The sequence below is a fragment of the Balaenoptera borealis genome, assembly GCF_965194805.1.
Source record: "Balaenoptera borealis genome assembly, chromosome: 14".
In the NCBI taxonomy this organism is placed as follows: domain Eukaryota; kingdom Metazoa; phylum Chordata; class Mammalia; order Artiodactyla; family Balaenopteridae; genus Balaenoptera; species Balaenoptera borealis.
This window is the reverse complement of record NC_138875.1, coordinates 4,097,778-4,120,783: the sequence shown is the minus strand read 5'-3', so window position 1 is coordinate 4,120,783 and position 23,006 is coordinate 4,097,778. Positions and strand designations below refer to the sequence as shown.

The following is a 23,006-nucleotide window of genomic DNA, read 5'->3' as shown; positions in this document are numbered from 1 at the left end:
AGTAGAATTCTTCCCTCCAGGATTGTCTGGGGCCAGTTCTCCTTAGCAGTTACAGTACGAGTGGCTTTTGTAGAAGTTGTAATAGTGATTGAATCATACTTGTAACCAGCTACACTTTCAGCGTGACTTCTATGAGCCAGGCCTTACTCTTGACACAAGAGAAAGAGTTCTTTCAGTTGTAAACTGAAAAGATGAGAGAAAAACTGACTTTGGGAAGTTTAAAAAATAGCGGTAAGTAGAGATGCTTTCTATGCCTATCAAGGAATGAATGCCTTTTCCCAGCTCTGCTCCAGCCAGTCCCACAAAGGGCCACATCCAGCAGACCCCACCGGCCTCCACCCCTTTCTGCTCTGTCCTTGCTCTTTGGGGAGCCCCCTTCAGCAGCATGGGCCAGAAGGGATTGATTTACATGGTTTAAAGTGGATGAAAATGCAGGTATTTTTAGAGGGAAACATTTGCATCTGTGCATTAATCCCCTGCCAAGTTCACAGACTCTTTCACCTACTTTATCTCATTCAATTCCCTGAAGAACATTTATGTCACATTTTGCAGGTGAGAAAATTGAGGCAGAAGGTAATTGCCTCATCTAAAGTTACACAACTAGTTAGCATGAGAACCAGAACCTTAACCCCAGGCTTCTGGCTCCAAGTTCGGGAGCCTTCCAATAAGCACATACTTACTTTCATTCAAATGCCAGGTCAATTTGTATATCCTGACACACAGTAATAAAATAAAGCTGGGCCTAAAGAGAGAAAATAATTTAAAGTGGCTAAGAGAAAATTCACTCCTCTTGTGAAAACCTATCCAGATGACAAGCTGCTTTGGAACAACATAAAAATGAAGAGTGGGGTGTTTCTCACAGTGCTTTTCTCCAGCAAGTTCTCTAAATGTGCTTTGTTTCCTTGTTCTCCAGAAATGTGCTGACCAATCACCTTGCAGTTGCCAAGGCAGTTGTAATTTCCATTAAGCATATCCCTTTCCATAAAACGACTCGGTAAATGCTTTGATTGTGTACTTTTCAAGTGAACACATTTTGAACATCAGAACTGACCATTTGTCCTGACTCTTGCATCATAACTACAGTGCATTCCATTCCTCCTCTCAGGTTTCTATTGGGGAAAATAAAGGACAAAGCAATCAAGTGAGCCCAAATACCCCAGTTTAGTTTCTTAACCACAAAGTGCCACAAGCATCTCCCTGATCCCTGCACACAGCCCTGGCTCCAGTGTCTTTCTGAAGCATTAACAAGCTCAGGGCACTGAGAGCAAACGGACACTGCAGGAAAGCAGCTTGGCAAGGAGCGTCAAGGCACGGAGGCCCTTGCAGGGTCAGAGCCTCCCAACACGCAGAGGCACAGATGTTAGCTGGGAGTCCGCGCCGTCTACACTGGGAAGCGGGGCCTAGGAGGTGAGGGAGAGACCGTTCCCGCAGGCAACCCTCCCACCGGGTCAGACTTACTGGGGGGCAGCTGGCTCCCTTCTTCATGGCCAATGCCATTTCCAGCAGCTCTGCCCAGGAGGCACCTTGGGCACTCCCAGGCAAGTGGCAGTTGGAGACTCTGGCAGCCCCGGCATTGCTCCGCTCACACCCTAGCAGGCTCTCTGCCACGCACCCCTGCACTGCTGAGCCCACCGCTCTCAGGGAGGGTCAAGGACAGCGTCCAGGGCAGGGCAGTCCTCTTAGTCAGCCCAGGCTGCTATAGCAAAATACCATAGACTCGTGGGAAATACAGGGGATGCTGGCAGTTTTAGAAGAGGAAAGGGAGAAAGGCTGAACCCAGAGCACCACGAGGAAGAAGCAGAGAGAAGGGGGGGCATGGAGACTTCTCCCAAAGACAGGAAGAAATACCAGAACTCCTCACCAATCAGGTGCCCCACCAAGGGACTCAAAGTGGGCCCAGCAAATGCATCTGCTCTTAACATTTTCCCATGGGATTTCTCATGAAGCTTCACTTCAGTGATCTTTAAGAGGAATGAAATACAGTCCACTGGAAAAGCACAAGGAGCAAGATTAAGGCCAAAGTCAAGAATCAACGTCTTCAACACAGGTTTCAGGACCCAGAAGGTGGGAGAAATCACGTATGTTACAGAGCCAGAGTGGCATTTTTCCCCTACACTGCAGTTACTAGCACAGTAAATGTTACAGTTTCTTTATATGTTCCTTGGTTTCAGAAATATCCAGCCTAACTCTCCCACCCCAGCTGCTCAAAAAACAGCTTCCAAATCAAGTTTTTAAAATAGCTGCTCTTCCAATAATTTAAGTTAAAAGCTAGGCATTTGTTCTGGGTGTTCCCAGATGGCTGGTGCCGAACATGGGGGCAGACCCATGGGAGGCAAGCCTAGAGGACTTCTTGGAGGTGGCACATCTGTGAACTGCTTGCTACTCACTTCCTGTGAGGAGATAAGAACTGAGAGGAGGGTTAGAAACATTTGTGGCCACTTGACATCCTCCACCCCTCGTGGACCAGTTCAGGTATCATGCGGTCATAGCATGTGGCCGGAGCTGCCTACAATTTCTGTGCAGTTAAGGTTTGTCACCTGTAATCCAACAGCGCATAAAATCTGGAATCATTTCATCAAAAGATCATTTTAACTATAATTTATTAAGATAAATTGTGAAAATTGACTTCTGATGAGGGATTATAAATGAATAAAGCACTTGCTTTAATTTGGATAAAACTTTAAAAGGAATAAACCGTGCTTGCTGAGCTCACTTTATAATCTCTTCGAGTCCCGTTCACACAGCACTGAGCGTGTTTTGTCTACTGTGCATGTTATTAAAACAAAACATAGAAATATTTAGGCAGACATTTTCCCCTACAAATAAGGTGGTTGTTTAATCAGATAAGCAAGAAACAATCTCACTTGTCACATTAAAAATATTAAATACAGATACAGTGTTTGTTTATTGTATTATATAAAAGTATTATTTTGCAAGGGTTTGAAAATTGAAAAAAAAACAAAAAACAAAAACTGAACTTCACCACAGTCTAAGAGATACTGCCATAGAGGGACTTCTCCAGGTGGGATGGGAAAGGGGCGTGGTGTGTCTGTGTGTGTTCGTGTGTGAGATGCGTGGTCAGATGCAGGGGAAGGAATAAACTGCACTTTTCAGCAATAAAAACACTATTGTGTTGGGTAATTACATATTGCACAGCCCCCATGACAAACAGAAACATTTGTTTCCATTCTGGTTGAAGTGAAAAGGAACCTTTTCCCTCCACTGCCTGGGCGGTTAGCTCAAAGGCCAAGGAAGGGCTGTAACCCCAGGGCAACCACAGGAGACCCATGTGCCCTCACAATGCAAAAGCCGACTGTTTCAAGGGCACAGACCGCAAAGCCCCTGCGCCTCCCTCCCTCACCGTCTATTTCTCACCGTCTTCGTGGGAACCTTTGGCTCAGAAAGAGAACCTGCCCCGAGGGTCCCGAGGCTCATTGAGACCCTCACCACTGCAGACACAACCTCGAATAGCACAGCTCAGGTGCAACAAGCCTCCGCTGGGCACACCACAGCCAATTCTTTTTTCTTTTAGAATCTACTAATCCAGGGCCTGTGCTCAAACTTTAGTTTTAATTTACTTCTGCCACAAAAGTGACAGACGTGGATTTTTACTGCCTGCTAGGCAGAGTGGGTCATTCATATATTTGATTAGAGGAGGCCGCTGATGAAATTCAGAGTCATGTGGAAAATGCCAGTGGTGATGGGGGAGGGGAGGGGTCCTTCCAACCAGAGTGTGGGGAGTCACAGAGTTAGAACTGGGGGGCCTTAGACTACACCCCCCAACACGTCCTTCCTCAGGGTGAGTGCAGATGCAGCCGAACCAGCATACACAGGCAATTGCTCTTTGTCTGCATCAGAAGGGGTTTGGGCAAGGAAAAGAGAAATACTTGGAATTTGTCAATTTGTGATATTTTAAAACTTCAGATTAAATTGTCTTCTCCTGTTTGTAAACCATCAACAGAATCCCTAATCCTCTCTTGGCGTCTTTCTGGGTTTACCTTGAGGGTGGCCTGTGGTAGTTTGCTGAGCTCTCACCCTCCCCAGATTGGACTAGGCCTGTGACCCCCCCCCCAAGGTGGACAGACCTCTGGCCGGCTCCACGTGCCCGAGCCGGGGAGTGACCAGCATGCGGTTTCCTCCCGTTTGCTCTCTTGCAGCAGAGCGGCAGCGTCGGGAACCCCCTGGAACCAATTCTGCCAACAGGTGACATGGGGCCTGCGGCCTGGTCTTCACTGGAGCGGCAGAGAGGCGCCGGGTCACAGACAGGCACTGAGCACAGGCCACCCGGCCCTGGCTCTGCCTTGAATTCACCAAGCCGGCAACCCCTGCTCCCAGGGAGGATGTGCTGTGATAAGAGATGAAGTGCTCCCTAAAACCGATGTTACAATCCGTAAAATCCATGCATTCCTCAAAATGAAAAACACTGTAAACGGTGCTTTCACAGCCTCGCCAGTACAAACTACAGTTCCCAGAGATGAGACTTGGGTTTTTTATTGTTTTCAATTCCAAAAGCAAGGTGACTCTTCTCTGCTAGCGAGGCCCGCGGTGCCAGTGGATACGCCACAGAAGGCACCTTCCTCGCCCGGAGGCGCACAGGCCCACACCCTCACCCGCTCACACCCACCTGCTCACACACGCGTGCACACACGTCCACACACCTGCGCAACTCTCACGGCCACGTGCGCACTCACCCTCGCGCATGCGCGCGCGCACACGCAGGTGCGCTCTGTGACGTGATGACGTCTTCAGGGACGCGGCAGGGCTCTTGCTCCAGCACAGCGGAGCGTTCTTCCGAGAGCGCGGCGCAGGGACCCCTTTCCTCGTGTCACTTCGAAGGGGTGACGGGCGAGGCCCGGAGGGGGTCCTCAAAGCAGAGCAGAGGGAGGAGGCGGCCGAGGGACGAACAGCGCCGGGCGGCCCCCTCCGCACACAGTAAGTGTCCCCGAGGCCCTTGTCCGCGCCGCGGACGCGCTCCCTTCACCGCGCGGGGGCCGCGGCTACTTGTCCTCCTGCAGCTCCCGCAGCGCGGCCTGGAGGAGGCGCCGCAGCTTCGCGAGCACGCGGGGCGCCGCGTCCTGGGCCCCCGGGGCCGCGCACTCGAGCACCGCCGCCCGCAGCTGCCGCCGCAGCGGGGCCGACACGGCAGGGCTGCGGCGCGGCGAGGAGAACCAGTGGCGGAGGATCTTGTCGCAGACGACCTGGGGGAGGGCGGGAGGGGGCTGTCAGCTCAGGCCCGGGGGCCTCCTGGAAGGGCCCCTCTTGGACCCTAACCCGCCCAGCGGGGAGAAGGCCACCCCGGGTGCGGTGGAAATGCCGAGAGGGAAGCTCCGGGTGACACTCAGAAAGGACTGAGGGCACCGCAGCAGAAGGTCACAGGCGGGGGCTGCTGCGTTAGGACTGGGCCCTGGGCAGGCCCGAGGCTGCCAGCCCCGCCGTCACCGCACCCCTGAGGGCGCACTTTCTTATCCATAGGTTGGTCACGGTGACAGTCATCGCCACCTGGCAGGGTTGTCCTGAGGGCCCCAGGACACGCTGGTGACAAGGGGTATGCAAACGTGATAGTACTTGAGGCTCACTGAAAAAAAGGTATATTGGAAGGGAAAGGCTGCAGACTCTTTTTGACGAGACTTTGAGATGTTTTATTTTAGGAGAAGTAAAAATTAAGCCACTGTCTCACAGCCTTTAATTCTCCTTGGGTATGAAATTCACTGAGGCTGAAGATCTCTTTAAATTCTGCATTTAAACACGCTGTCCGTTTTACAGCCTTCATGGTTTCCTCCCTGTTGGATGGAGCGCTGCATAATTAATATTCTGCTCCATTTTTCTATGTCACACTTTATATTAGACTCAATTAACAAATGCCTCAGTTTTATAGAGCTACTGTTTCTATAATTTTGACTTGTGTTTCCCAACCTCTGCAAGACTGAGGATTCTGTTTAAAAACAAATTATCTTATTTCTCTTTTGAGTTGATAATACATTTTCAGGGGCAAACATTGAAAATGTCCCAAAAGATAGGCTGTAATCTTAAGTCTCCATCCCACTCCTGACAACCAGACACTCGGCTCCTGGCTCTGAGAGGCAAGCACTCCCTTGAATGTCCTTCTGGAGAGTCTATAAATATACATGCATTTCTTTTTTCTTTTACTTTACATGGATGGGAGTATATTACACACACTGTTCTATAGCTTCCGTTCCCATTTAACAAAATATCAGGGAGAGCCTTCCAAATCAGTCCTTATAAGGATATTCCATTTGTTTTAACGGCTGTACCTCAAATGCATATCATAAGTTATTTATCTGGTTCCCTATTGATGGAAATTTAGGTTGTTCACTAACTTTTGCTATTATTAAAAATGCTGCAATACATATCTTGCACATATTTCTTTTTTATTTTGCATATGACTAAATTTCTGGAAATGAAATTTCTGGGCCAAGGGGTATGCACAGTTTTTGTTTTGATATTGCCAGATTGACCCCATAAAAGTTGTACCGAGTTACACTCTCATAGCAGCGTATGACAAGAATGCCCTCAACAACATGTGTTGTCTTTCTTTTTTGTCAGCTGTTGAATGAAAATGGTTTAATTTGTATTGCTCTTCTTATCAGTCAGGTTGAAAGTATCTGTGCTTCCTTTCCAGTGAGTGGTCAAGGTGATGTTCTTTGCCCACATTTCCATCAGATTGTTAACTTTTTTCATATTGATATGTAAATGCTCTTTATATATTAAGGACATTAGTTCCCTGCTTAGATTGGTTTCCTGGGGAGCAGACTGTAAGGTGGAGGTTTGCATGCAGGGATTTATTGAGGGGCGTTCTCAGGAACCATCTTTCCATGGAACTAAGGGAGAAGGAAAACTTCTGGTACTGGAATGGCCTACAGAGTTGTTCCTTATAGAGGCCAGGGGGCTGGGCTTTGCATTTCCCCCCTCCCCACTGACCAATCACTAGACGCTGTCCCTGGGATGTGGGGTTACCGTGAGCCAAGGACGATGCTGGGGGATGCTCTGAGTCTCAGCAGCTCTGAGTCTCAGACAGATAAGGGCTGCCTCTGTCCTCTGTGCTCCTCGTCTGTAAGAGCAGTTGCAAATATTTTGCCAATTTTCTCATTTAACCTTTAAATTTGCTCATATTTTTTGTAACTTTGTTTTGTTTTTGCCATGTGGATTTTTTTTTAAATGGTTAAATGTGTCAGTTGTTCCTCTTATAGCCTCTGAGCTTTGTTCTGTACTTAGAAAGGCCTCCGAACTCTAGGATAATACTTTAAATTCTCCCAGTTTTTTTCTGGAACATTCAGGATTCCATTTTTTAGGTGTAAGTATTTGAGCCATCTGGAGTTTAGTTTGATATAAGGAGTGAACCAGGAGTTAATGTGATCGTTTGTTGTTGCCGAATACCCACTTTACCAGCACCACTCACTGTATAACCCAGCTTCCCTCCCACTGGCCTGAGAGGCTGCCTTTATAACATACTAAATGACCATATGTCATTAGGTCTACTTCTGCAATTTTAAAAAATTCTATTCCTTTGATCTGTCAATCAGCTGATGCAGGGCAGGGATTTTTTTTTTTTTTTGAGTAAAAGTGTAAGTTAGAAAAGTAATACATACCACCGTAGAAAATTTATAAAATATAGGGCAAAAGGAAGAAAATAAATATTATCTGTAATCCTATCATCCGTAAGTAATTGCTTTTGATGTTTTGATATCTTCTTTCCCAATCACATACTACTTAACGAAAATGAGATCATGGGTAAATACTGATTTGTAACCTGCATTTTTTCGCTTAATGAATGCTTCATATTTTCTCATATCCTTAAAGGAAGCGTAATTTCGTTTCTAGGTCTTTATTCAAAGGCAATAATCGGAAAAGGTGCACAAATGAAATTGCTCAGCTAAAGAGAATGAGTATTTCCAACAGTCATGCACCCTCCAAAGGGATGTAGAATTTTACAATCACGTTAACAATATAGACTCTTACTTATATTTCTCTGAAGCCTCACCTGTTAATTAATAGCATTTTAACAACTATTCCCAATACTTAAAAGTAAAAAATTATTATCGCTGGGTTTTAATTTGCATGTCTTTGACTAGTAAGATTAAATATTTTCCAGGTTCTCTGGCCGTCTGCATTTCAGCTCCCGTGTATCTGTCATATGTTCTTCTCTTGCCAGTTGTGTGTGTGTGTACCTCTCACCGCTTAACGGCTCTGTAAGAGCCGTTTATATACTAAGGATACAACCCTCGTCTCCAGTTATGCTGCAGAGGGCAGGTGTTAGTGTTTTCACTCTGTGGTTTGAGGTCACAGGCTGGTTGATGCCCTAGTGAAAGCATCTTGTTCCCACATCTGGAGAAGAATGGTTACGCTGCAGACCCGCCGAGGGTGTGAGCCCACGTTAAGTTGGAGAGGCTGACAAGCCAGGGCCTTTTTCGGCCTGGTCCAGGACCGCCAGGTTAACTACACAACCGTCCAGGTCTCCCCAGGTCAGTCCTCTGTGCCGGCGTGACTCAGCCCCAGGCTCTGGCCCCATCACCAGGTGTGCACCGGGGTGATATTGGCCTTATGGGCTGGAGGGCTGTAGGGAGGAACAGACTGTGGTGGAGGTGAGACTGCGGAGTGGGCCGGATGGGAGAATGACAGAGTAGGAAGGCTGAGGCTAGAACACAGATCAGCGGTGGTGGAGGTGCGCCCAGCTTCCCTGCCATGACCTCTTCCTGGTTGTGATCAACACCTGTGAGCCCGGCTCATCCACACCCACCTGAGGGCCTGGAGTGAGGGCCGGGAGCAGACAGCTTCTGCCGCAAGAGGGGAGATGTCTTCCCAGTGCAGGGGTCTCCAGCCCCACATCTGGGTCTCCCTCACTCTAGACTGGATCTGAGAGCTGGAAACCAGGATGGGTTCCTACTTATCACTGGTCTCCTGGATGTGGGACCCATGCACTTTCTCCCTCTATTAACCACCTGCTGGCCTAACCCCTTGCCTGTCGGATCTGTGGTGTCGCCCACCCTCTCTGGTTTGGCCAGTTTTCAGGACTGCTTTGCCCTTTTTCTAGATTTATCCTTGGTGAATCTGTCTCTGGGTGCTCATTCTGGGGGAGTGTGTGTGTGTGTGTGTAGATGCAGAAATTAGACCCAGAGAGAAGGGCTACCCAAGTCCCCATGGCTCTGGGGGACCCAGTAAAGGCTGTGCTGGGAGCACCATCCATTAGCCCGATGGGGTCACTTGGCCCACAACCTCCAGGGTAGACGACTAAGAACAAATGATCCCCATCTCCCACCATCCCTGCCCTTACTGGACACACCGAGCCCAGGTGATATGGCAAGGGTGATGACCTTCAGCTACATCACTGGGATGTCACAGTGTGGCAGGCAGAGGCACCCAGAGAGGACAGGGTCCCCCCCCAGAGAGGACAGGGTCCCCCCCCAGAGAGAACAGGATCCCCCCCCCAGAGAGGACAGGGTCCCCCCCCAGAGAGGACAGGATCCCCCCCCAGAGAGGACAGGGTCCCCCCCCAGAGAGAACAGGATCCCCCCACAGAGAGGACAGGGTCCCCCCCCCCAGAGAGGACAGGGTCCCCCCCCCAGAGAGAACAGGATCCCCCCACAGAGAGGACAGCAGCATTGCTCACCTGCAGGTTGCTGTTGGTTCTCTGGGCTCCACACCTGTGCACTCGCAAATCACACTTTGAAAAACAGTCAAAGAAATTGCAATCTTCATCTCCCGTGCAGTTCTGCTCAAGAATCTCCCTCATTTTAGGCTCAAAAAAGGCCATGTCCACGTCAATAGCCACCACCTGTAATTGAAACAGCACACGCCTCTCAAGAGGACCCCCAAGGCCGCGGCACAGAGGGAGCCCTGCAGTGCCACCCCACCCCTGTGCCCCTTTGCAGGTGCAAGTGTCACAGACTGCAGGGGTCACAGAAATCTGCCAGCAGGGAAGAGGAGCCAGGTTGTGCTGGGGACATACAAGCCCCTGGCACAGACGGTATGGCAAGGCTTTAACTGCAAAAAGGACCTTTGTGGTCACTAGTGAAAGCCTAGAATGTGGAACTAGCATCACTTTTCATCTTTAAAAGTTTTCTCAGATTTAAAAGTTGAATCTCTGAAGTATCTTTAAAATGAATTGATTTCCCCTTCTGTTGCTTTATCACTTTGGTTTCTGACATTCAAGGCTCAGGAGTACAAAAGCTGTGAGACACAGATAATCTATCTCTATGAATATAAGCAACAAAAGAAGATTACATTCAAGGGACAGGTGGAGGGTGTGATGGTGAGAGTGGGGTGGGCAGTACGTAGGCCGTCTGTTTATGCTGTCTGTTACCTGAGTTGACTGGTTTCCAGCTGCGGGGAGCAGGGGGAGTGCAGGGAGTGGCAAAGCCAAAGTTCTCAAATTAGGGTCGATACATATGGACCCTGATCCAGCAGCATCAAAAACTAAGTCCCACTATCAGCGTGAAAATGTGATGAGCCCCTGGAATTTCAGATTTATCTTCCTGGCTTCAACCCAAATAGGCTTCAAAACCAGAAAAAGAATAATGTCTAAATTATGCAGATATGTTCCTCCACCACCTGAATTTAAAAAAAAAATGAGCTCAAACCTGAGAAAACCTGGACTCTGCCCAAATCAAGCAGTGTATAGCTTCAAGGTATTAAAGAGAAGACTCGATGAGGTTAATGGAGGCTGTGGCATTTCACAAGCCTTCACAGGTCAACCTCAAAATATCAGCCTTCTCCCTTTGGTAGTGTCTCAAAAAAGTGTTCATTTACATCTCAATTCTCTGCAAAGTTAGGAGGCACATTCCCAGGTTGTTGTTTCTGTTTTTTCCTTCAAGATTGATGCCAGAATGCAGTAAAGCTTCTTGGGGATTATTCAGTAAAACAGAGGAGGGAAAATACTTTATTTCAAAATATGTGGAGAATAATGAAAATAAAGAACGGGGAACTTTTCCCTATTTAAGAGCCTTGTCTAATTACTAATTCAGGCTCTGCAAACAGAAATTATCATTTTAATCAATTTTTCCTATCTTATTATTCAGACAAAAGAAAGAGCTCATTTCATTATTTATACTGGTTAATACACTAAAAATATATGAGGCTGTGCTAATGAGTCTATTGTCTTTCATAATTTATTTGGGGGGCTACAAGACCCTTCTCTTCTTTTGATAGTTCCTGGCCATCTCCCCAGCTTCCCCTGGGCCCCTGGTGGAATTTCAGCTCCCTGTTACTTCTCTCTTCCAGCTCTGATTGTTCCCTTCTCATCTCCCAGGAAGAGCCAGATTTATTTTTTAAGTTTAGTGTATGCTGTAGAATGGATTACAGCTACTGGAAGCATAACTCTATGCACCTAAAATAAGAACAGTAACAAAATGAACAGAAAAACCTGCCTGAGGTTTCTTAGATAACATGGGGAGAATCATAAAATTTTTCCTGCACAAAATTACCTAACTTGCATCATCTTCAGACATGGTCCTAGCATCAGACTAGAACGGATTGATGAGGATTATTTCATTCTCCACTGAAAAGTGTGCCTCTAGAGCAGGAAACGTCATCTGTTTGAAAAGAGCACTTTCTGGCAACAGTTTGGGAGCAAGAAGTAAAGATGTTTTCCTAGTTCTTTTGCAACCACTGGACAGATTCTCAAGACCTGCAAGGGGGGACCCGAGAAAGTGAATGACTGCGAGTCATCAATCTTACATGTTACCTGAAGGACAGCGCTCCTTCCCCGCTGCAATGCAGACCAAAGGGGGAACCCACCTGCTGGTGCTTCAGTTCGCTAGTTCTCACACTGAACGCGCATCAGAATCACCTGGAGGGCTTGCTTTTAAATTTATTTATTTATATCATTATTTTTGACTGTGTTGGGTCTTCGTTTCTGTGCGAGGGCTTTCTCCAGTTGCGGCGAGCACGGACCACTCTTCATCGCGGTGCGCGGGCCTCTCACTATCGCAGCCTCTCCCGTTGCGGAGCACAGACTCCAGACGCGCAGGCTCAGTAATTGTGGCTCACTGGCTTAGTCGCTCCGCGGCATGTGGGATCTTCCCAGACCAGGGCTCGAACTCGTGTCCCCTGCATCGGCAGGTGGATTCCTAACCACTGCGCCACCAGGGAAGCCCTGGAGGGCCACAGCCCACCCGGAGCGCCAGTCCTCCTGCTGCTTCCCCACCTCGGTTCATTCTTTGTAGGCCGGCACTGCCTGGAGTGGGACATAAAACTCACCTGCCTCCTGCAGAGCCTGCAGAGGCTGACGTGTCCCCCTGGGCAGGACTTTCCCTTGTGTAAGGCACCGAAACTCCAGTTGTCCCTCTAGAAGTCTTACCCACAGAAGGGAAACTAGAACCTCTCCAGAAGAAAGTATTAGAAAAGTTGCGGGGCTTCCCTGGTGGCGCAGTGGTTGAGAGTCTGCCTGCCAATGCAGGGGACACGGGTTCGAGCCCTGGTCTGGGAAGATCCCACATGCAGCGGAGCAGCTAGGCCCGTGAGCCACAATTACTGAGCCTGCGCGTCTGGAGCCTGTGCTCCGCAACAAGAGAGGCCACGATAGTGAGAGGCCCACACACCGCGATGAAGTGTGAGTGGCCCCCACTTGCCGCAACTAGAGAAAGCCCTCGCACAGAAACGAAGACCCAACACAGCCATAAATAAATAAATAATAAATTAAAAAAAAAAAAACAGGCATATTATTAAAAAAGAAAAAAAAAAAGAAAAGTTGCCCGTCATCCTAGAGCATGGACAGCTTGAAAACTGTCCCCCTGCTGAGCCTTTGTACAAAAACCCCCAAAGGCCGGCCTCCCTCCTCATCCTCCGAGGCTCCTCGTCTCCTGAAGACTGTTTGCTGCACAATTTGCTTGCTTTCAAAATAGCCCTAAGAAGGCGCTAAGTCGCTCTGGAGACAACAGAGCAGCCCTCGAGGAGGACAGACCGCGCCTGCTGCTGCGAGCGGCTGTCCTCCCAGATCGGCACCGGGCAGGCGCCTCCGTTCTTTAAATTCTCTCATTCCCACTCGGAAGGTTTGGCAGGTCGAGGTTGTCCTGGCTAGAAGGTTGCATAACGCTGCAGGGTCTCCCCCGATTTCAGAACCCCCCTCGTTTAGGACCACCCGGACCCAAGCCTGCCCTCCACGGGCGAAACACACGCCGTAGCCACTCACCGTGAAGTCGCTCCTGATGGCAAAGTTCTCGGGCTTGACGTCGCAGAGGTGCAGGCGGTGCGAGAAGTCGTGCTCGAAGTGGCGGACCATGTCCAGGAAGCTGAGCGCCACGCCGCTGAGCGCGCGCGCCTGGGCCCGGCCTCCGCGGGCCGCGCCGTCCAGGGGGAAGAGGGCCCGGAGGCGGGGGCTGCCCGCGGCCAGGTGCTCCACGGCGTAGAAGTGGCCGCAGGAGCCCAGCACGGGCGGCGCGTGCGGGCTGCGGCCCCGCAGCAGGCTGAGCAGGACGAACTCCTCCTGCTGCAGCAGCGCCCACAGGCTGGCCAGCTGACCGCGCAGCCGGGGCCCCCGCCGCCCCAGGCCCAGCCGCCCCAGGCCGCCCTCGGCCAGCTCCAGGCCCAGCGCGCTCTTGACCTCCCCGGCCGCCAGCAGGAGGAGCTCTGCCTCCGGGAAGCCGGGGCCGCCGGCCTCGGGCTGGCCGTCCAGGAGGCCGAGCGGCGGGAAGCTGGAGAAGGCTTCCTCCTTGGACTTGAGGACCACGGGCCGGCCGCGCCAGTCAGCCTGCAGCACCTTCTTGCCCCGCTCGTAGTACAGGCAGCGCCGGTACCGTAGCTGTCCCGCCACGCACAGGTCCTCGCACAGGTCTCCCCCGAGTGCGCCGCCCCGGTAGTCCTGGCACTGGAAGGAAGGGGGCAGTGGGTCGCACGGCGGAGGAGCAGCGCATAGACACGAGGCTGGTCCCGGCGCCCAGCACGCTCCTAGCAGCTGTGCAGAGAACCTTCACCGGAGTGAACCACGCGGCTGCCCGGGTCAGAGAGGAATGATGAAGCGAAAGGCTTGAGGGCTTCCCTGCTGGCGCAGTGGTTAAGCATCCGCCTGCCGATGCAGGGGACACGGGTTCGAGCCCTGGTCCGGGAAGATCCCACATGCCGCGGAGCAACTAAGCCCGTGTGACACAGCTACCGAGCCTGTGCTCTAGAACCCACGAGCCACAACTACTGAAGCCCGCGTGCCACAACTACTGAGCCCGTGTGCCACAACTACTGAAGCCCGTGTGCCACAACTTCTGAGCCCACTTGCCACAACTAGAAAAAGCCCGCACGCAGCAACGAAGACCCAACGCAGCCAAAATAAATAAATATATTTAAGTTAAAAAAAGAAAAAAGACTTGAAAGAGCGCCTCAAGTTTGCTAGTTTCTCCATCAGGCCCAGGCCCAGGTCTTAGGAAGCAGGTCTCTATTCTCCCCCACTTCCAGCTGAGGTGGGGGATGCTGGCAAAGGCCTTCTGCATCTGCGTTCAGTTTCCTTGACTATCAGTGAAAGGGCTGGGCCAGGCCCGTGGTTCCCAACTCTTGGCTTCACGTCAGGGTCACCCAGAGAGCTTTCAACCCCCGGTCAAGTACAGGTCAGCCAGACCTCGGGAGGTGGGTCCCCGGCGACCCCAGGAATGGCCCTTCCTCTAGAACCGCTCCTTGTGCCCACTGTGGTCACCGGGAAGCGGCGTGGCTGTAAGGCCAGCAGGCTCTGGGGGACTACGGGGTCTGGAGAGCCCACTGCAGGAAACAGGAGGTAGAAGAGGCCTCGTGGCTGGCAGGGCAGGCACCGGGCGCCTGCAGAAGAGGAGCCCTGCAGGGTAAATTCCAGAAGCGGGGGGTGTTCGGTTCCTGGGGGTGGTGAGGAAGGCACTCAGGGACCCTGAAATGGGGAACTTCTCCTAAACGTCAGGCTCTTGGGCCCAATGGGGGACCTGGTGACCCCACCACGACACTACAAGCATCCGTCCTAAGAATATGGTCCAGACAGGCCCTGTCCTTCAGACCTGCTAGAGGGGGAGCAGGAGATGCCAGCGTGAAACCGATTGAAAGGGAGGATTATTATTCTGTTCTTTCTTTTTTATCTCTTTCAGGAAACCTAAACCTCTGGACCCACGTTTATTAGGGTTGAGCCTATTTCCTGACTCCACCTGTTTCCCCCCAGATGCATCTTCCTCCCACGTGGGCAAAGGCAGGTCAGGTATGTAATTATATGCTGGCCAGACTCTCTGGTTGTTCCGTGCTGCTCAGCTTTATTAACCCCAAGTAGATTATATACAGCTCCTTCAAGTCAGAAAATATACCTCCAATGCTTGGATATGTGAATAATCCCCAAATCCAAAAAGCTCTGAAAACTACAAGTTTTTCCATGACTCTTTCGCCCTCATGGAGTGTCAAATCTGACTGAAAAGATGAGAGCCTATTTATGGTCTGAATGTATTTGACCTGTGACTTTGCATATACTTTGCTGCAGAGTTATTAATCAGCTGGATTTGTTTGATTACTGGTGCTGCCTCATATGCAAAATAGAGAGTATATATATGCTGCATATTATCTAACACCCAAAACAGTGTGAATTCCAAAACAGGCCTGGCCACAGAGCATTGGATAAGGGATTGTGGATCTTTATAAATACTCTGAGTGACTTGTTCAAAGCATATGACCAAAACACTTATTAAAAAGATATACTCCCTGTTCTTGAAACAAGTATCTGGATTTCAGGGACCGTTTCAGGCAGTAACTGGACAACAACCCAAAAGGACCAAGACAAGCCCAGCTTCCTGCTGAGGGGCTCCTGCAAGCTGCTTCTCCTTTGCCACATTAGATCTCAGCACCGCACCGTATTGGGTGGTGGGGATGTCACGCTTGCCAAACCCAAAGATGCACGCGATGGAGTCCCGATCTTGGAGTCTGGGAGTGCCCCCTGTTTGCCTGGGGCTGGCTTTTTGTCTTTGGAAAACAGGCAACCATAATGCAGCTGTATTAATAAACACCCATGAAACTGTTTTAAATACACTTGATGCTGTGTACATCTTGCAATTTAACTTAACACCATTTTGGTCAAATGCCATCCTTTTACTTTTCATCCTGGTACCTCTTTCCAAGGCATGGGGTCATGAGGAGCATCAAAGGGATAAGGACCCTCTGAGTGACTCTTTGCGTGGAGTTGCTTCCATATCACGGTGCCTCGGAAGAAAGCATCAGCTGATTCTGGTTCCTCTGAGACCTTTAAGGGTAATCTTAGAGGTAAGGTGGGAATGAAAGGTTTAAATGATTGAGACTCCCAAGAGTAAAAAAAGATGTGAATGACGGAAGTAATGTGGGGTGTTCATTTTACTTGCTGCAGCTTTGTCCTATTTTATCTGGTATTTACAGAGTTTCACATCTCTGTAATAAGCCTGATAAGAAAAGGCAACATTTCTTTCTTTTTTTTAAAAAATAAATTTATTTATTTTTGGCTGCGTTGGGTCTTTGTTGCTGCGCACGGGCTTTCTCTAGTTGCGGCGAGCGGGGGCTACTCTTCGTTGCGGTGCGCGGGCTTCTCATTGTGGTGGCTTCTCTTGTTGTGGAGCACGGGCTCTAGGCGCGCGGGCTTCAGTAGCTGTGGTTCGCGGGCTCTAGAGCACAGGCTCAGTAGTTGTGGCGCACGGGCTTAGTTGCTCCGTGGCATGCGGGCTCTTCCAAGACCAGGGCTCAAACCCATGTCCCCTGCACTGGCAGGTGGATTCTTAACCACTGCGCCACCAGGGAAGCCCAACATTTATTTCTTGATTGCCTTATAAAGCCCCTAAACCCTTTGAGTATATCCAAAATGGTTTAATTCAATTCCATAATCCTTTTTAGAGTGTCATCAAATTTGTAGTTTAATCAAAGGTGTTTTTGTATGAAGGACAGAACAGAACTGGAAAAGAAAGAAAAGCAAGTGATACAATCGAGTTTGGTAGGAGGAGGTGGGTCCTGAGCTGCGAGCTTCAGAATCCTGCTGTGCTGGGCAGAAGGGAGAGGGGAGGCCGAGGAGAGACGTGGGGAGGGCAAGATAGGAGCGTGGGCCCTGGCTGGGCCACAGCACGAGAGCGGGCAGTGCTGAGGGTGTCAGCTGTGACTGCCCAGGGCCTTCACTCTCCTCATCTGGAACTGCGGCCGAAATTGTCACTGGCCATGAGAGACACCTGTGGGCCCAGAAGCCCACTCCACACCCCCGGGGTGGGGAGTGGCCGTGGGCAAGCTGCCTCAGGCCCACGCAGCCACCTTCCAGCTAACAGTGCCGTGTGTGAGCTGAGCCACGATGCAGCTACAGGTGCCCGGCTCAGGCGTCACAGAGCGAGGTGCCTGCCTTTCAGACTCCTCAGATGACAGTGGAGTGTAAGCAAGAAAGGCACATGGCCAGGCCTGGCTTTGGGGCCAACTGGGTTTGCCTCTGGGCTCAGCCTCTTGCTGGCCTGTGGCTTGTTTCCAAGTCTGTAACAGGGGATGATGACACTGTGTCGTGGGAGACCTGTAAAGGTCAACCAAGGCCATGGGTGCAGAGGACCTGGTGGCCTCTGAATTCTAGTTCCCTCCAGCCCTGGTCATTAGAAGGCAGGGGGCCGGGGAGGCTTCCTCCTGGAGAGATGCACCCGAGCTCAGTTTTGAACGATGAATTGTGAGTCTGCCTAGCGGACCAGGAGGGAGAGGGCAGGGAATGACCTGCCGAGGAACCCACAGATGCAAAGTCGCTGGAGCGTTCAGAGAACCCGACAGTTCAGGGGAGCAGAGGGCAGGGTTAGAGCAAGTGCCAGTGCGGCAGGGACTGGGCATCCTGCCAAAAGCGCCACTTGCTGTGTCTCCACCTGACAGAATGCTCCCCCCTGCAAGGGTCCGACGCACCTTCCCTGGGAGGCCGCCCCACCTGCCAGTGGGAATTCTTGTCTCCTCTGCCCCAGGTTCCATTAAATAACCCCCGTGAGCCACCGCACCATCCCCTGCCCCCGCTGGCTCCCCACAGCATGGTGTTTTCTACGAAACTGTACCGCGTCGATGAAATCGAATTCAAATCGAACCCATACGAGATTTGCCCCTGCAAATTTAGAAGGCAGTTCCAAACAGGGGTTGCAAGGAAATTTGGCATGTAGTCTGCTGATTTTGGCGGGGAACATTACCTTTGGCCATTTTTCTGAAGGTCAGCACGTTGAGGTATAGGCATGCCTCCAGACGGCTGGCAGCTTGTGGGGAAGCTACAGATCAGGAAGGGCGGGCGGTGGGGCTGGGCGCCCAGAGCCCTGCCGGGCCACCGGCTACTGGAGGTGTTGTCCTAGGTTTCTGACCTAACTTTCCGTGCCCCGGCTACCTCGTTTGTCATGGGAGATGGCTTACACGAAAGCAAAGTGTACGCAAGGGCAGTTAGTGCAGAGCTGCTCTTCGTCGTCACCCTTTGTGATGAGGCCTTTTTGTCATGTCAGTCCCTACTCTTCTGATACAGAATGTAAAATTCATCCACTGTGGCTCTTCCGGTTACCAGAGCTCCAGTGAGTTCTGTGGGAGCTTTTTGCATGCCTGTGCTTGCTAAACTCAGAGAAAGACTTAGCTCGGCTTTTAAAAACCAGTAAATTTACAGATTACAAGTTTACAAGCTAATTAAACAGTGTCATCATGGTAGAGACAAGAGTGAAATTACCTTATTAGCAGCATGTCCTATTGAGGTAGCTCATCTTTTTAAACTCAATAGAAGTAATGTACTTTTAACTCCATTTTAAAAAAATCACTTTCCTCTGGATATGAGGAGGCCCTAACTGCCATCTTGAACAGGTACATTTCTGTACCCAAATGTGTTTGCATACAAAATCCACAGGTATCAGATTTTAAGGTAAGCTGGGAAAAAACCAAGTTAATAAAGTCTCATTGTAGTTAACTGGCTTTTTTAAAAATTGATGAAACAGCGAATTCATATTTCTTATAGGTTGTGTGCAAACGTGCAAACGCACACTCCCAGCAGCCCCAGTTCTTGTAGAAAGCGTTCTCAGTGGTGGTTCCTTAGAACCTCCCTCTCTGGCTTGTATCTCGGTTCTCAGGCAAAAACAAAACCTGTCCTCTCTAGTCTGGGAAACCGGTGACAGGGTCTCAGAGGTCATGCCCAAGGGCTGGGTTTTCTTTTGTGTGTTTGTTTTTGTTTTTAAGGAGAATTAAGTTCCTATGCGGTTAGCAGCCCTCATATCTCACGATGGCAGCCCTCATATCTCACGATGGAATTCCTTCACGGAGCAGTTACGCTGTGCATTGCAGAATCTCAGAGCAATTAGCCAGGCCACTCTGCAACCCCTCTTGACCCCTGGACAGCTTAGAAGATAGACATTACAAACGTGGCCAAAGCACTCAGGAAAGTAGAGTCATTCCCTGCTATAATGTCTCTCTGGGTATGTGCCCTGGATGCTGTAGTCCCGCTGGGACCTTGGGTTTCTATCAGAGCAAAGAAAGATAAGCCTGCCCTGTTAAAAAGAAATTCCAGATGTAGGCAACTAAATTGAGTCACATCAAGATCTAACTAGCCGGGAGGGACGCAAACCTTCTGAATAACAGAGAGTCTGTGGGAATCTTTTTGAGATGCTTTGAAAGTGATGCGCTATGGAAGGGTTCAGTATGCCCAGTTGTTACTTATGGTTTTCAGTATTGGAGGAGCCAGTTCTGTCACAGGGTCTCTACTACCAGAGTCACATCCTGGCTCCACGACACAGTAACCGTGCGAATCGGGACAAGTTACTCCACCTCTCTGGGGCTTGGTTTCACCATCTGTGAAATGGGAGGAATAAAAGTACGTACCCCCCAGAGGCTGCGATTAGATGCATTAATACGTGTAAAACTACTTAGTACAGAGCCCGCCCCGAGTGAGCCTCAGCGGGCACCCGCAGCACACGGCCCCGCCGCCCTGGGAGGCGCTCTGCCTGCAGAACCAGAAGCCGGGCCTGTGAACAGTCAGACCCAACGCTAGTCAGCCTGGCACAGCCTGCTGACACGGTTCCCTGGGAAAGTGGGGCTCTGGAAACCTCACAGAGATGTCTTGATTACGGGGTGAGCTGAAAAGCCGCAGGAAAAAGGAGGGCTGCCGTCTGCCCAGAAAATTCTGAAGCTGGAAGACCTGGGCTCGACTCTGGAACCAATCCAGCTGGCTCTTCCAACACTGTCTCTTGAGACTGGAGTGTGGTGGGCCCCCTCCAGAGGTGCGGTGAGGCTCGGGGGGGCACCAGCACCCATGACTCCCCGCTCCTAACCAGCCCCTCAGTTTCACCCTCAGACTCCTCCATGGGCCAGCAGTGTTCACCTGCCTGGCATGAGGGCCCGGGAACGTGCTCAGAGGTTCACAACTCTGTTGGCTCCGCCCAAGGGAAAGGGGTTCCCTCTGGCTCAGCTGCAGCTATTCCTTCTGCGCTCTGGGATTCAGAGTGAAAGCTAATGAGAGTCTGGAGGCCAGTCAGAAAAATAACAGCCAGTTTTATTATTAAGGATAAAAGCCAGGCAGAATGAATTGAAAGGACCGGCAGAGCTGAGAGACAGAGGCTCGATTCAGTCCTGGGAGGCCACAGTGCCACAATGCCAGCCTCTGCGTGGCCGCCAGGGCCCGGCAGAGTCTGGGATGTGGAGACTGGGGTCCTATTCAAACCTCAGTCTAGTTCACAGTGTCCTGGGTGAAAGGGAGCCACGGTGCTGTGTGGGGTTCCCGCCAGCAAATCCAGAATGGAGAGGGTAGAGAGGGAAAGTCAGGTCCTGAGCAGAGCGTGAGAAACGGCAGCCTCAACGGGGGCCTCCAAATGATGCTCCCCCCAAAATCAGGTCATTGAGAACCAGTCAGGTGAACTTCAGACAGACAGACAGACATGGTATTTCAGATTGTTCTTTTGGCAACAGGGAAGATTGGCTGCCACAGGAGATATGTTGGTTCAGCCTCCAAACAGAATTGGTTTTAATTTATGAGCTGGAATGCTGGGAAAGTTATGATTAGCAATGACTTAAGTTATACTAGGCTATTTAATTTCCATTAGGCCTTCTCTCACCAAAGGTAAAGAAATGAAAAATAGTGTTTGTTTTTTATTTTAATCTAAAAGACTATCATTTTTGGTACATGGATATTCATCCTGGCCCAGGTATTCATTTTTCACTATAATTAGTCAATCAGTCTCCCCAAAACAGAGGGAAAAAAATCTTTATCAGTGAAAGGAATTTTTAGAGGAGTTATTGAGAAAAATCAATGAGCTCTTGTAACTTAAAGAAAACTTGATAGAACGTCAGTGTAACAATGAACAGATAAATGGATAGATTATTGATAGATAGGATGGAGGGAATCGATGAGTATCTCACCAACGCTATGATCAATTCATGAGGACACGTCAGACGTAATTAGGAAAAATGATTTGGTTTAGCTTGTCCATTTCACCTCATTCCTTTAGTTTTTCCCATCTCACTTTAAAAAAAAATCATTTAGTTGAAAGCCTTTATGCTACCACGTTTTGAAAACCTACAATCTCAAAAGGCTCACCCAGATGCAAGCAATTGGACTGAAAACTTCCCATGCGTTTCTTGAAGGGCTCTTAGAAAATAGATCATTTTTCACACCAAATACTTACATGTCAGTATTTTAGGAAGTGAACACTCAATCAATGTAACAATAGTTGCCGTTACCTTCACCTTTCTTGGCCTTCCTTTTAGGGATTCCTACCTTTATCCAAGTCTCCTAATGCGCATCAGCTTCCGAACCAAACAGACCAAAGAGCAGCCAGCGTTCGGAATCAACTAATGAGCCTCTGGGGCCCAGAGCGCGCAGCAGCAGCCTGCAAACCCAGGCGTTTCTTTCTCTCCCTAATTGCCGGGCTCAGCTATGGAGACCCCCGGCCCTCCCCTGTCCGGAGACCCCGCTCGGACCCCAGGGTCCGACCGCCTCCCTCGCGCTCCACTCGTCTGAACGCGCTCTGTCTTGGGTCCCGCAGACCGCGCCGGGGAGAGCCGCGGCTCTGGGGCGCAGCGGGGCGGGGGCCCTACGAGCCGTCTGCACGGGGCTCGGCGAGGTGCAGCCCAGGCTGGACTCGCCGAACAGGGGCCGAGCGACCGAACGGCGAGTCCAGGGGCAGGGGCGTGGTCTCCCCGACCCGAGCCCTCAGCGGCCCGCGCCCCGAGCCCCGCTGTCCGAGTCGGGAGACTGGGAGCAGACCCGAACACTTGCTTTAGGAGCGCGGGCTGGGGGCGGCGGGAGAGCAGTCGGGCAGGAAGACTCTCTTGGGACAAAGGACCAATTTGGGCGAAACGGGGGGAGACATCCCCGCCCGCGCACGGAGGACTCCCGGACAGAGTCCCACACTGGAGACCGCATCCCACGCACCGTGTCCGGGCCCCCTCCCCTCGGCCCACGGCCGTGCCCGAGTCCCCGGCTCCCGGGGCCCGCGGAGGGTGTCCCAGCCCTGCCCCCGGGGCGCGCGGCGCGGGGCAGTGCGGCGGCGGCGGCGGCGGCACCTACCAGCGCGGTCAGGATGCGCCGGCTCTTCTCGTCGGTGCAGCGCTCGGAGAGGACGCCCGGGTGCGCGCGGAGCAGCAGCGCGGCCGCCAGCACCCAACCCGCGGTCCACGCGACGCAGACCAGCAGCGCGCCCCGCCCGCACCGCCCGGGCCGGCCCCGCGAGCCCGCCGCCCGCGCCCGCGCCATGGCCCGCCCGCCCGGCGCCCAGCGCCCCGCGCTCGCTTCTGGGCTCGGCGGCCCGGCGGGGGAGGGGCGCGGGGGAGAGGCAGCGCGGGCGGAGGGGAGGGGGCGCGGGGGAGAGGCAGCGCGGGCGCCCGGCCCGTCCTGGGGGGCGGGGAAGAGGTGGGGGGTGTCCCGCGGCAACAACCCGCGCCCGCCCGAGCAGGCGGGGTTCAGTGGGTGTCCGCGCGCGGGACGCCCTGCTCCGCCCGCCGCACCCCGCCACCGTTTGCACTTTTTTTTGCACCTTTTCCCCAAGAAGACCAGCTCCTTCCTGGTACCGACTCTGCGTAGATTCAGGCTCGCCCCGGTTTAGACTCCTGGCTCCCCTGAAGACAAGCTCTCGCCCCTTCTCCGG

The 23,006-nt window shown here is 51.4% G+C and overlaps 1 protein-coding gene across 2 annotated transcripts; it reads right to left on the bottom strand.

Annotated features, from left to right (window-relative positions):
* Nucleotides 1-4,475: 4,475 nt before the first annotated feature.
* On the bottom strand, nucleotides 4,476-22,883 carry DIPK1C (divergent protein kinase domain 1C). Of its 2 annotated transcripts, none has more exons than XM_082355261.1 (4): nucleotides 22,430-22,883; nucleotides 13,145-13,819; nucleotides 9,626-9,790; nucleotides 4,476-5,198 (listed from the first exon to the last, which is right to left on the bottom strand). In XM_082355261.1, the coding sequence occupies exons 1-4, from the start codon at nucleotides 22,613-22,615 to the stop codon at nucleotides 4,998-5,000; spliced, it is 1,227 nt and encodes a 408-aa protein (XP_082211387.1). In that variant the 5' UTR covers nucleotides 22,616-22,883; the 3' UTR covers nucleotides 4,476-4,997. The 2 variants fall into 2 exon arrangements, with proteins under 2 accessions (XP_082211387.1, XP_082211388.1); XM_082355262.1 differs by lacking the exon at nucleotides 4,476-5,198 and adding an exon at nucleotides 5,221-5,575.
* Between the last annotated feature and the right edge of the window lie 123 nt (nucleotides 22,884-23,006).

Bases quoted from the DNA above. Each gene is read 5' to 3' on its own strand.
- DIPK1C (XM_082355261.1), bottom strand. From the start codon at position 22,615: ATGGCGCGGGCGCGGGCGGCGGGCTCGCGGGGCCGGCCCGGGCGGTGC. The intron at 13,820-22,429 runs GTAGGTGCCGCC...CCTTCCTTCCAG, and splicing joins GGCGCATCCTGACCGCGCTG to TGCCAGGACTACCGGGGCGG. The intron at 5,199-9,625 runs GTGAGCAATGCT...GCCCTCCCCCAG, and splicing joins GAACCAACAGCAACCTGCAG to GTCGTCTGCGACAAGATCCT.